Raw genomic sequence first — 12,325 nt, forward strand, 5'->3', positions numbered from 1 at the left:
TCTGGCCCTGGTCTTGAGGGGCAGGCAGCAGATGGGGGAGACACTCACAAGGAATTCAGAGATAGAGTGACTCTGCAGGGAAAAAAAGCTAAAAATAAACCAGGATGATGGGGAAGTTTGGTTGAGGTTTCTTTTTATTATGTAAGGCCATGTCTACATCTAAAATTTTGCAGCGCTGGTTGTTACAGCTGTATTAGTACAGCTGTATAGGGCCAGCGCTGCAGAGTGGCCACACTTACAGCAACCAGCGCTGCAAGTGGTGTTAGATGTGGCCACACTGCAGCGCTGTTGGGCGGCTTCAAGGGAGGTTCGGGGAACGCGAGAGCAAACCGCGGCGAAGCTGGTCTCCTTTCCCGGTTTGCACTCTCGTTCCCCGAACCCCCGAACAAGCAGGTCTCCTTCCCTGCGGTTTGCAGGGTGGTTCGGGGAACGCGAGAGCAAACCCGGGAAAGGAGACCAGCTTCGCCGCGGTTTGCTCTCGCGTTCCCCGAACAAGCAGGTCTCCTTCCCTGCGGTTTGCTGGGTGGTTCCGGGAACGCGAGAGCAAACCGCGGCGAAGCTGGTCTCCTTCCCCGGTTTGCTCTCGCGTTCCCCGAACCCCGAGCAAGCAGGTCTCCTTCCCTGAGGTTTGCTGGGTGGTTCCGGGAACGCGAGAGCAAACCCGGGAAAGGAGACCAGCTTCGCCGCGGTTTGCTCTCGCGTTCCCCGAACAAGCAGGTCTCCTTCCCTGCGGTTTGCAGGGTAGTTCCGGGAAACGCGAGAGCAAACCCGGGAAAGGAGACCAGCTTCGCCGTGGTTTGCTCTCGCGTTCCCCGAACAAGCAGGTCTCCTTCCCTGCGGTTTGCAGGGTGGTTCCGGGAAACGCGAGAGCAAACCGCGGCGAAGCTGGTCTCCTTCCCCGGTTTGCTCTCGCGTTCCCGGAACCACCCAGCAAACCTCAGGGAAGGAGACCTGCTTGCTCGGGGTTCGGGGAACGCGAGAGCAAACCGCGGCGAAGCTGGTCTCCTTTCCCGGTTTGCTCTCGCGTTCCCGGAACCACCCAGCAAACCTCAGGGAAGGAGACCTGCTTGCTCGGGGTTCGGGGAACGCGAGAGCAAGCCGGGGAAGGAGACCAGCTTGATTACCAGAGGCTTCCTCAGGTATGCTGGGATACCTGCTTATTCCACGGAGGTCAAGAAAAGCGCTGGTAAGCGTCTATACTTGATTACCAGCGCTGGATCACCAGCGCTGGATCCTCTACACCCGAGACAAAACGGGAGTACGGCCAGCGCTGCAAACAGGGAGTTGCAGCGCTGGTGGTGCCCTGCAGATGTGTACACCTCCTAAGTTGCAGCGCTGTAACTCCCTCACCAGCGCTGCAACTTTCTGATGTAGACAAGCCCTAAGTTTAACAATAGACAATTTCCGATGAGTTTTGGTCAATAACTATCTGTGTGTGCACACATTGTGCTAAGATATTAATGTTGAGAACTGAGCCTGTTTTCATTTCTAGAACTGAAATTTAATCTCTACACTTTGAGTTAATTTAAAAATTTTAAACAGATAGATACGTGTAACCTGGTGTGTGGTGTTTACCTTAAATGTCTTGAGGAACCTTATCACAAACTTTTTGAAAACCGAGCAAATTATACACAACCGGGTAAGGGTCAAACTCCTAATACGTATTAAAAACTTGTATGTGATAAGAAACAGCTGTCATTACTAGTTGTTCTTTAGAAAGAATGAAAGTTAAGTTATAGTCTAATGTTTATTAATATATTAATGACTGACAAAGTGAAAGAAAGTTGGTGAAAATTTGGTTAGTCAATGCTAAAGATCGTGGAAACTGTAGACATGTAAATAAAATAGGGTAACTGATAGAAAAAAATTGCTTGACTAAAGAATAAACATAAGTTAGTATCAGTGTAATTTAAAGTATCAAATGTAAAGTGTTTATAGATCATTAGCAATATCTATAGTAGCGTTACTATGCCACATAGAAGTAATTGGTGCACCATCATTCTATGTGTGTTTGAAGTGCAACTGTAAAGGATGTATGTGTTTTATAACTTGAGGAAATAAAAAAAGTGAGGAAAAACATTTATTGAATATCCTTTCTATGTACAAAAACAGTAATAGCTACATCACTCTTTATTTTATCTTCGGTGGCTGCTAAATCTTTCATTGCAAAGACTAGACACCAATGATATCACAGTTGATAAAATGTACACAAAGGAGAGAAAACCTAATGCTGAGTGGAAAGAGGTTTCTCCTTGAATTTTGATTTTAAACTTCTAGAGCACAAAAAAGAGATGTGGGTATTGCAAGTAACATCCCTTGTCCATAAAAAAAGCAAGAGGTGCAGCCAACTATCTCTAATGCCCTAGGAGTGTGTCTGAATAGGAAAAGTGCAGTTAAACTTTCAAGAATATTCTGTCTATGTCCTGGAAAATCTTGAGCACGTGGTTAATAATATATTTTGAAGATTACTTAAAACTTACTCATTCACGGTGTGTTTTAGAAAACAAGATGTGGCTAAAATAATTTAAGAAGACTTATTATTGTTTACATCCAGAGTATGCTATATGCTCTACAAATTGTCTGTTTGCAGATTAACTCCTTTTTATTCTATAATTTACTCCAAAGGAGGTAAATTAACAAATGTGTGGTTTTATGTATGTACAGAAATATGTGTATGAAACTAAAAAAGCTTCTTTACCATTAGAACTGTGTGGGATAGGTAGAATTTCATGATTTTGAAATTTCTTCTGTTCCAGAACAAGAACATAAAAAAATTAAATATTTCCAGTGAACTGAAATACTGGGACGGAAAAAAATTGTGGGTTTGGGCTAATCAAACGAAACTTCTTTGTTTTTCAAATTTATACTTTACATTTTATATTACATAAAAATAAACTCAAACAAAAAATCTAAATGTTCCATTCCAAAAAGTTCAAAAATGCTTTTTTCAAATTTAGTTTCAAAACCAATTTTCATCACAAGTGGTATATTTCTTGAAAAATTTAGCTGTCGACAAAGAAACGTTTTCTGACAGAAAAATAATATATTGGAACATTTCCAACCAGTTCTACTTAGAGTTGAAGTTTGATTGTATATTAAAATTACTTGATATTTTAAAAAAATATTTGAGCAATATATTGGGCAAGGGAGTTCTGCATTTTTAAGTCTTTTAGGCTCACCTCTTGACACACGGAATACATAGGAGTGATTTCTGAATGTTAGAAGTACAAATGGATTCAGATGTTTAGCTCTTTGTCTCTGCTAGTTCTGGCTCACCTCACTGACTCAGTGTAGCACAGACCAAACACAGTTTGTGAAAACAGAGTAGCTAGAGTTACTTGCAAAGCGCTCTCTTGGGGGCCAATAAAGTCTATCTCTGTTTATATAATGAAATCAGGGAGCAAGGGTCTGCTGTAGTTTTTTGCTGATGGGATTCCATTGGTATTGTCTTTCAATGAAAAGCCTGAATTTATTAAACCTTTAAGGCTGACTTACTCTTTCTCATGATGTGCTGCCTAGCCCTAATGGATTGCTGTTGATAATTTGGGTTGTTTTGTTTATGTAGTGTTAGAGCTTCTCTTTAAGCAGCTGGCTGGAAACTGAGATGAAGGCTGCCTTAATTCACTTTTAATAAAAGATCAATGGATTTATTGTGGAAAAATAAAATACAGATGTAAACTTTACCTGATAAAAGAATTAAATGTGTGTTTAACCTTTCTTTCTTGTTTGTTCAGTGCTACTGGTATTTAATCCTTTTTTGGTTCTGAGACTGTTATCTTTCTTTTGTGCTTTTACATTTAAAATTTGACTTAGACTGTGAAAACAAACTCTGCTGACTATTTTCATCTCAAATGCTCACCAAATCCCTCAGATTTTTCAAAATATTTAAAAAGTAATCTCCAGACTGAAGTCTCATTAAAACCTTTGCCCTTGCTCTGGGACAAAAGTTCAGAGAAGCGTCTGATGATTTTGATTTGAAACTGTAAAACAAAAAATGGCATGGTGTGAATTGTTAATTTAAGTTTTATTGTAAGTCTGCCAAGCTTGTCTCCAGAAGTTTCCAATTAATATCCAAAAATGCTTAATAATATCCTGGATGTCATATTAAAGATTTTTTTCTCTTTTTATATTAAATATAATAAGGAAAAAAGCCCACTAGTGAAAATAAAAATAGAGCATGTCTTATTTTGGTAAAGGAAATTGCTCTGTGTTTACATGACCGTAAATTAGCCCTCTAGAAAGAAACATCAGTCTCAGAGAAATCTTTCAGTGATGATTGTTTTCAGTATCTTTTTTTTTTTTTTTAAACAAATCAATTGACAAGATGTGTGCAGTGATTTTTATGAAGACACTAATTTTATTTTTGGCACCTGGAATGTATAGGATTTTATATAAGAGTTATTGAAGTGCTGCTCGTCTTTTCTACAAGGGAAATTAAAAACAGCTTCTTATGGAGGGTAATCCCAACCCAAAATGCACTAACATTTTGTCGTCTTAACAAAACTGGTTTTTGCAAATTCCTGGACATTTTCCCCATGTGGAATTTCCCGACAAAATTTTAATAGCTAGAGGTTCAGGGCAGGCAATGTTTAGTCTTGGGACAAGGACAGGCATAAGCTCCAATATCTCATAAATCACCAGATCACCAGCTGAACAGCATATCTCCATCCCCCTTTCTAGTATTAGAGGGCATTTGTTTCTAGCTATGGTAGATAACAGTGTAGTGTAAACTGTACATCTGTATCGAGAATAAGTCTAAATCTAAAAAAGAAGAATATTGTAGTTAATTTATAAATGTCAAACACCATAGAAGGAAGTTGGGATGATTTCACTCCTTCCTATATGCACACATCTTTTGTCTTCGGTATTTGTAATTCAGGTCCTTTTCTTTCAAAGATAGTGATGAAAACTTTCAGGTGACAACAGAATGATTCCAAGGACTGCAATATGTTTTTCTCTTCTCTGATCATATATACTCACTGACGGATGTAAGATTTACTACGAGTTTATATTGAAAAAAACCTTTGTATATGTGGTAAATTTCCACCATGATACATGGGAATGTAGATATGTTACATCTATTAGTATAACTCATGCATATAACTTCTTTTATGCTGCAGTAAGTTTTAATGGCACAGTATAAATAGAAAGCCAATATGAATTTAGCCACACAACTCCCATTTTAGAAATTAGAGCTTTAGTGAGAGATGTGAAACAATACTCAAGTCAACTTTGAAATTTTCTCAAATTTCTGCTCTACTTAATATGTAAAAAATTGGGTTTGGGGATATATCACTGAAAGTATGAGTTCCTGGGAGGGGAGGGAGGTGTCGTTGTGGGGGGACTCTAAACTGTTTCAAAGCTGTGATAGCCCTAAATTAGATTGCATTTTAATGCTAAATCTTATGACAAAAATGTTCCATGTGTAATGAAGGTTTGTGGATTTGCCAGGGATATAATTAATTTTAATTTCAGGCCCCACTTTGTTTCTTGAATGTGGTGTTTTTTCACAGTTACAAATCACTATCCATTTTTAAAAACATCTTGGACGTCTGCTTTTGTACTTGCTACAGGCAGTGCTTGAGGTAGCCATTTCTTTGACATTTTGTGTTATAAAGTTTTGAGAAGTTTGCTCTCTGCTGTTGTGTTGTGCACCACTCAAGAGGCCCATCATCTTTTCCATTGGTTTAGAATCTGCCAGTTAATAGTTTTACTCTCGTTAATTTTATGCCTACAACTTCACCTCAAAACACAAACAGAATCGCACAAATAATCCATGTAATTTTTCAGAGGGCTGCACATTTATTTAATTTTCAAATCTCAGAGAGAAGCTTAAAAGCAATATATTTTCAAACCCAGTGTAAATGCATTTTAGAGAAAATTGAGTTCAGATGAGTGACCAAGCTCTCCTTGCTTATGTAGATGAAAGTACAGTATCCAAGAGACTGAGCAAGAGTTAAATTGCCTTACCCCATTGTTTAGGTTGGAAAACAGCTGTCAGAGATGGTTACTTACATATTTTTCTACTCTTGACCATTTGAAAAAAGGTGCTTGAATCCATAAATAATTACACTTGTAATACAAACAGTTTTTCACTCAACCTCGCTGAAAAGACAAACTGGTTTCCGAATCCCCAAATAGTTTCGTTGGGGTAATGGTGACTTAAATTGTGCTGAAGTGTTACACTGACGTTTCATTCAACCAGCTCTGTTTAGAAAGCATAACATTTAAAAGTGGTTTATTTAATAAAGCAATTTCTAGTCTTTGGCTACGATGAGACTGTTCTAAAGCCATGAGATTCAAGCTTATACTTGGAGTTGAGGAATATTCTTTTAACTTAATGTAGAAATTTGCTTTTAGTAAACCAGCAATAATAACAAACTGATCCTGAATGATTTTCAAATGAGAAAATCAAGGTCATATAGTGAGGTTTTTAAAGTATTTGTTTTATTGTGTTTAAGCAAACACTGTATACAGTAGGCTACTCTAAATGAAAACTTCCTAGTTGTCTGTAAATGCAAAGAAATCAGTTTAATCCAACAAAAGATATTGATTATACAGAAGTCTTAAACAAAACCCTACCAACTGGAGTCATTGATGATTGGAAAGAGAGGCATTGCTAGTGAGCAGAATGAACTATCATTTGAAGTGGAAGGATGAAGTGAATGGAGCTGGGAACTGTTAGAAGGATTTGGGTTGCTAGAAACTTCAGAAATGTACTCTGGACATTTGATGTGCTTCTGTGTAAAGCTGATTAGTTCATCTTATTTTTTCAGTGATCAGTCTTAATATTGCAATTACTAGGTGGTTGTTTCTCATTCTAAATGTAATAAGTATGAAAGCTGCTGATTAGCACTATAAATGGGTGGTTAGTATTTTAATTGTATGACATCAGTGTATGAATTTCTATCTCAGCATGCCTAAAGTTGAAGTAATTGATAGGAAGCAATTAATTGAAAGTAATAAAACGAGATCATCTAAATATTGTCAAGAGTTTAGTAGCAGGAGAGAGGATTTATGCTTTTTTCAAAAAATTCAGAAAATCTATTTCTTCTAATTCTTCACAATCAAATGTGCCACTGCATAAAAATTTGGATTAATTTGATTCTGTGAATGAGATGGTTTCAAGGACATTGTTGTCATTGAAGTGTAGCTGCAATAACAACTTAAGTCCTTTTTCAGATCTTCTATCACAGTGTTTCTCAAACTTTGGTACTGGTGACCCCTTGAACATAGCAAGCCTCTGAGTGCAACCTCCACCCCCCATAAATTAAAAACACTTTTAAATGTATTTAACACCATTAGAAATGCAGGAGGCAAAGCAGGGTTTCGGGTGAAAGCTGACAGCTCACGACCCTCCATGTAATAACTTTGCGACTCTCTGAGGGGTCCCGACCCCCAGTTTGAGAACCCCTGTTCTATTAGCTCTTTAGCGTCAACTTTTTTCAAGAGAAGTCTCTGCCGTTTTTTTGGCAGTAGAAGATGAGCATCAACGGATTGCCTTTTTTATTACACAAAATGAACTGTTTGAAGAAATGGCTGAAATTGTTTGAGATACAGGCTCCTGACTCTGCGACGTTCAATGTAATTTGTCATCATTCCTCTCCTGAGCAGTGGGTTTAAGACTCTGTCTCTAGAATTTGTTCTTCGCTTTAGTGCATAGCATACCCCTTGTTTTTGTAACACGATACATGTTTTCTGTTTGAAAACTAGTCATGTTTGATAGTGCCAGCACATTCCTTGAACCGTGTGTGGAGGTTCAGTGGGGGGAGTGACTAAAATGAATAATAGGTCAAAGGTGGGGTTTCAAAGTAAGTAACAGCTTAAAGATCAAACTTGTTTTAAACGGGGTGAATTGACTGATTAGAACGACAAATTATTGCTGAGGTGATAATTTTCATTACCTGCTGGGATAAGGAATATTTTTGTTGTTTTTAATTTCTAGAAACACTTTGTAATCTTGGGAAGATTATCGTTTTAGCAAAAATTCTATCTCTGGGGCTTTCCTAATCCTCCTTCTGATATTCTTGGAATGACTTGGAACATTTTTGTTAATTCAATATACATTTTTTGTTTTGTATTTTAATATTTCATTAAAAGGTATACAACAAAAAGGTTCATAACTAATAGTTTGCTGCCTTATTGATGGGTGCTTTTTTTATTTTGAATGAACATTTACGACAAGCTGCTTTTGTACTGTTGAGTTTTATTGTCAGCACCAACTCAACACGACTGTAGGCAATAACTGAATTTAGAGTTCAAAGAAGCAGCATTAAGACTTGAGTATTCATCTTGGACACCATAAAATATATTAATATATAAAATTAATATATATTATATAAAATTATCTATATCTATATAGATATTAATTTTAGAAACTTTTTTTTAAAAGATACCAAAATCAAGCTTGTGTTTCTGAGATGGTGCAGAAGTCGCTGGCAGGGTCACTTAGTGTTTATGGTGAAGTTGTTTCTGGATCATTTTGTTTAGACTTGATTAAAACCATTCCTCGCACATAGTGAACTCTGGAGTCTTGTAGCTGGGATGTTGTTATGTAACTGATATGTCTATTCTTTTTTTATTCTTCTTCATAGGGTCAGTATAGGCCGTCTGACTTATTGTGTCCAGAGACATATGTCTGGGTACCCATTGAGCAGTGTCTACCTACACTTGAGCACTCTAAATATTGTCGCTTCAACCAGGACTTAAAAGCAGGTAGGTTTATAGTAAAAGGTAGGCCTGCAAATTGTCTAACTTATTTTTACAATCTATCACTGTCATCATCTGCTGCTAAGATTTCCATAAATCCTTACGTCTATTTTTATAAACATCAAAAAAGCACTTCCAGTAATCACAGGCAAATAGAGAGTATGTCTTCAGCTGTCTATTAACAGTATGCAAGTGATGAAAATGAAAAGGTTTCAAGGTATAATACATTCCATAGAATATATGTAATTTAAAGGGAATATTTACTAATGGCTTTATGGGAACATATACATTATTTATTCAGTCCATTTGATGAGCTAAATGACCAGCTTTTTCCTTCTTTAGAGTACAGTCTGATGCAGATAAAGAAAAAGAAAAGAAGTCTGTTAGGATAAATATCTTAAGCTGAAAAATTGAGTTAAAAGGGATCTCCAAATGCTTTTATTAATAAACAAGATTAAGTACCTGTAGGGGATTATTTGATGAATACCTCAAATAGTGAAGGTAAGAGGAGCATTGTTTATATGACTAATCTTGACTTCACCTCGTTTTACTTCTTAGTGCCTGGATTGCTGCTTTCACACAGCGATTCTCCAGCATGTGCTGTTCTGATCAAAGCCATCACTGTTTAGACTATAAAATAATAAAAAAGTTTAAAAACAACATAATAGAATAAAAAAAAATCACCTCTCTTGTAGACCAACTCCATGCTCTGGAAGGATTCTGTGGGAGTATTATAGCACTGGATAGTGCATGCATGAGAGAGGTGGCACTGGGACAAGAAGCCAGCACTGCATGTCTTTGGGAGACCTCATTTAAAAAATAGTTTAAAATAAGGTGCTGAACACCCTTCTTTTTCACCACAAAGCTGTCTCTTCATATCCCCGTTCTGTGAGGTCACTGACCATGGTACATTCAAAGACGTAAAACCATTAGAGTCCACATGGCTGGAACGCACATCTTGATGTTTGAAACTGTGGTTCCCTAACGTTACTCCATTCTTTTTTTTTCTGTGAGCGTGAACAGTAATGGAATGAAATATTATTTGTCCTATTTTTCCTTAATTCTTACTTAAAATAATAAGAATATGTCCATGTGTTTTAGTGTTGGGGTTTTTAGTGTGTAGTTGATAGTTGAATAAAGAATTAGTGTTTCAATGGCAGTGTATGTGCAGTGAGGGGGAGGAAGGAGGATGTATTGTCCTTTCTCACAAGCTGTCTGGTTGACTGAAGGGGTTGCTTTGGGCCTTAGAAGGAGCTACATTCAGCCTCTGCCCATCAGTAGGAAGATTATGGCAACACAGGGAACTTTAAGAATTGGGAGTTCTAAAGGAATTCCCTCCCTCCTCTCCCACAACCCATGTTAAGATGTGCTTTTTTCGTTTGTTTTGCTCCAGAGGTAGGTAATAAAGTATCTGAAAAGGGATATATCAATATCTAGACACTTAAATGTGTTTGAAAGGAAACAAAAAAAAATATGTATTTTGTATAATTCCTGAGCTGAATTTTAACTTGAGGCAATTTGCAAAGTTAATTATCTATAAAACTCCTGAAAAGTAGAGCTCATTATGGAAACCTGGGCAGGATCTTGTGTGTATAAATAATATACCCTTCCATTCATATTGCCACCAGTTATATCTTCCTGTTTCATCAGCCCCTGTTTATTTAAGGGACATCATATGCAGTAGTAGCGGTACAAAGTGATACAGTGTCACTGTTTCGCTCCCTACAAGTAAACAGTTTCAGGGAATAAAACAGTAGCATATGCTGCTTGTTTGAAAGTTAGTGCAATATGTGCACTTACAATAGGACCTGTTTATCATGCAAACATTTATTAAGCTCTTATCATGGCAGTAAGTTAGGTGTGTAATATGCTTTCTCACCATGCAATTTCTGTAACATGGTTAATATAATATGGACATTGAGACCACTGAAATTGAAATTTAATGCAGAATGCAGCAGCCCATTTTTTAAAAAGGGTTTTTTCTTGGGAACACACAACACCAGTGCCCAGTGATCTCCATTGGCTGCCAATAAGTTTTTTGGTGTATTTCATGGTATTGACCTTAATCTATGAAGTTCTAAATGACCTGATATCTGAAAGACCTCCATTCTCCCTCTCCAATACTGCCACAGTGTGATCAGTAGAAGAGTGCAAAGTGCCTCTCTTGCTGTAAAAATGAAGATTGCTGGTAGGGTATTTTCCATGAAGAGTTTTCTGCTTTTAAATTCGCTCCTCTCCCCACCCATTGGTCCACCAGTGCCTAGATCAGTTTAACTGGGAGGCATTGCTGCAAAAAAAATTTTTCTCCTGGATATTTGGGGAGAGGGCCAAGGCTTAGAGGAGGGTTATTATATTTGCCATGGTGGAGTGTATGTTTTAATTATCGTTCTAATATGCTAGTGAATATTTATACATTCTTTGACTTTCTAAAAGAAAAACTAGTTTTTTGTATTTGCTGCATTTATTAGCCATTACTGATGTGTGCTACTATTGACTAAATCAGGGTCAGCAACCTTTCAGAAGTGATGTGCCGAGTCTTCATTTATTCACTCTGATTTAAGGTTTTGCGAGCCAGTAACACATTTTAACATTTTTAGAAGGTCTCTTTCTATAAGTCTATAATATATAACTAAACAATTGTTGTATGTAAAGTAAATAAGGTTTTAAAAATGTTTAAGAAGCTTCATTTAAAATTAAAATGCAAAGCCCCCGCCGGACCGGTGGCCAGGATCCAGGCAGTGTGAGTGCCATTGAAAATCAGCTCACATGCCGCCTTTGGCACATGTGCCATAGGTTGCCTACCCCTGGACTAAATGATTTTATTGGATCACTAGCTGTAAACTCCTTTGCCTCCTTTTGCATTTATTTTGCACAGTTCCTGAATCTGAAACCCAGTGAGATTATGGAATAAGGAATAAATCTACAGCAATGGGGTGTGTGTGTGTGTGTGGGGGGGAGTTTCCTATGTTACCTGGTGAAGAAGGTGACAAATTCCAGTGCTTCTCCTCCCTCATCATACCCTGATTGCTCTAAAAGTGGATACCAAGCATGTCACATGCAGTTCGAGAGCCAAGCCTACTCTTTGCAATGGGCTTCCCGCATTATGAAGGCTTATATCATTTCTTATATAACAGTTACCATTAAAATATCAAAATTTACCAAGCCACCACACCTTCCCTTTCCTTAGAAAGCTATTGTATGGTAGTTATTGACATATGTTGAGAGGAAGGATTCCCCCAGTGGTAGGACTCAGAAGACCTAGCTCTGCTACAGACTTCCTTTATGACTGGGCAGAACATTTAGTCTCTCTGTGACTCAGTTCCCCATCTGTAAAATGGGGATAGTAGCACTTCCTTATGTCACAGAAGTGTTGATAAACACACTAAAGATTGTGAGGCGCTCAAATACCACAGTAATGAGGGCTATAGAAATACCTAGACAGAAATGTTACCTTTTAAATATTTAATGCGGCCATATGTTTGGTATTGTACAAAACACAAAAACAAAGACTGTTCCTTCTCCAAAGTTTTTATAATAGAGCTACAACAATAACAAGGCGCAGTGGGGGAAAAAGAGGAGGGAACTTATTTGGAACTTTGTTTTTAAGTGCTTGTGG

At 37.6% G+C, this 12,325-nt stretch overlaps 1 protein-coding gene across 7 annotated transcripts in view; it reads left to right on the top strand.

Moving 5' to 3' along the window:
* The window catches only part of ATE1 (arginyltransferase 1), a 180,566-nt gene that overhangs the window by 132,836 nt on the left and 35,405 nt on the right, over nt 1-12,325 (top strand). For 6 of the 7 annotated variants that reach the window (XM_050959005.1, XM_050959009.1, XM_050959003.1 and 3 more), the window contains one exon: nt 8,595-8,715. In XM_050959005.1, coding sequence (XP_050814962.1) covers nt 8,595-8,715 — 121 coding nt within the window. Of the gene's footprint in view, nt 1-8,594; nt 8,716-9,267; nt 9,803-12,325 lie in introns of those variants that run through there. The other variant, XM_050959007.1, reaches the window with a different exon arrangement.

The sequence above is a fragment of the Gopherus flavomarginatus genome, chromosome 6, assembly GCF_025201925.1.
Source record: "Gopherus flavomarginatus isolate rGopFla2 chromosome 6, rGopFla2.mat.asm, whole genome shotgun sequence".
NCBI lineage: Eukaryota > Metazoa > Chordata > Testudines > Testudinidae > Gopherus > Gopherus flavomarginatus.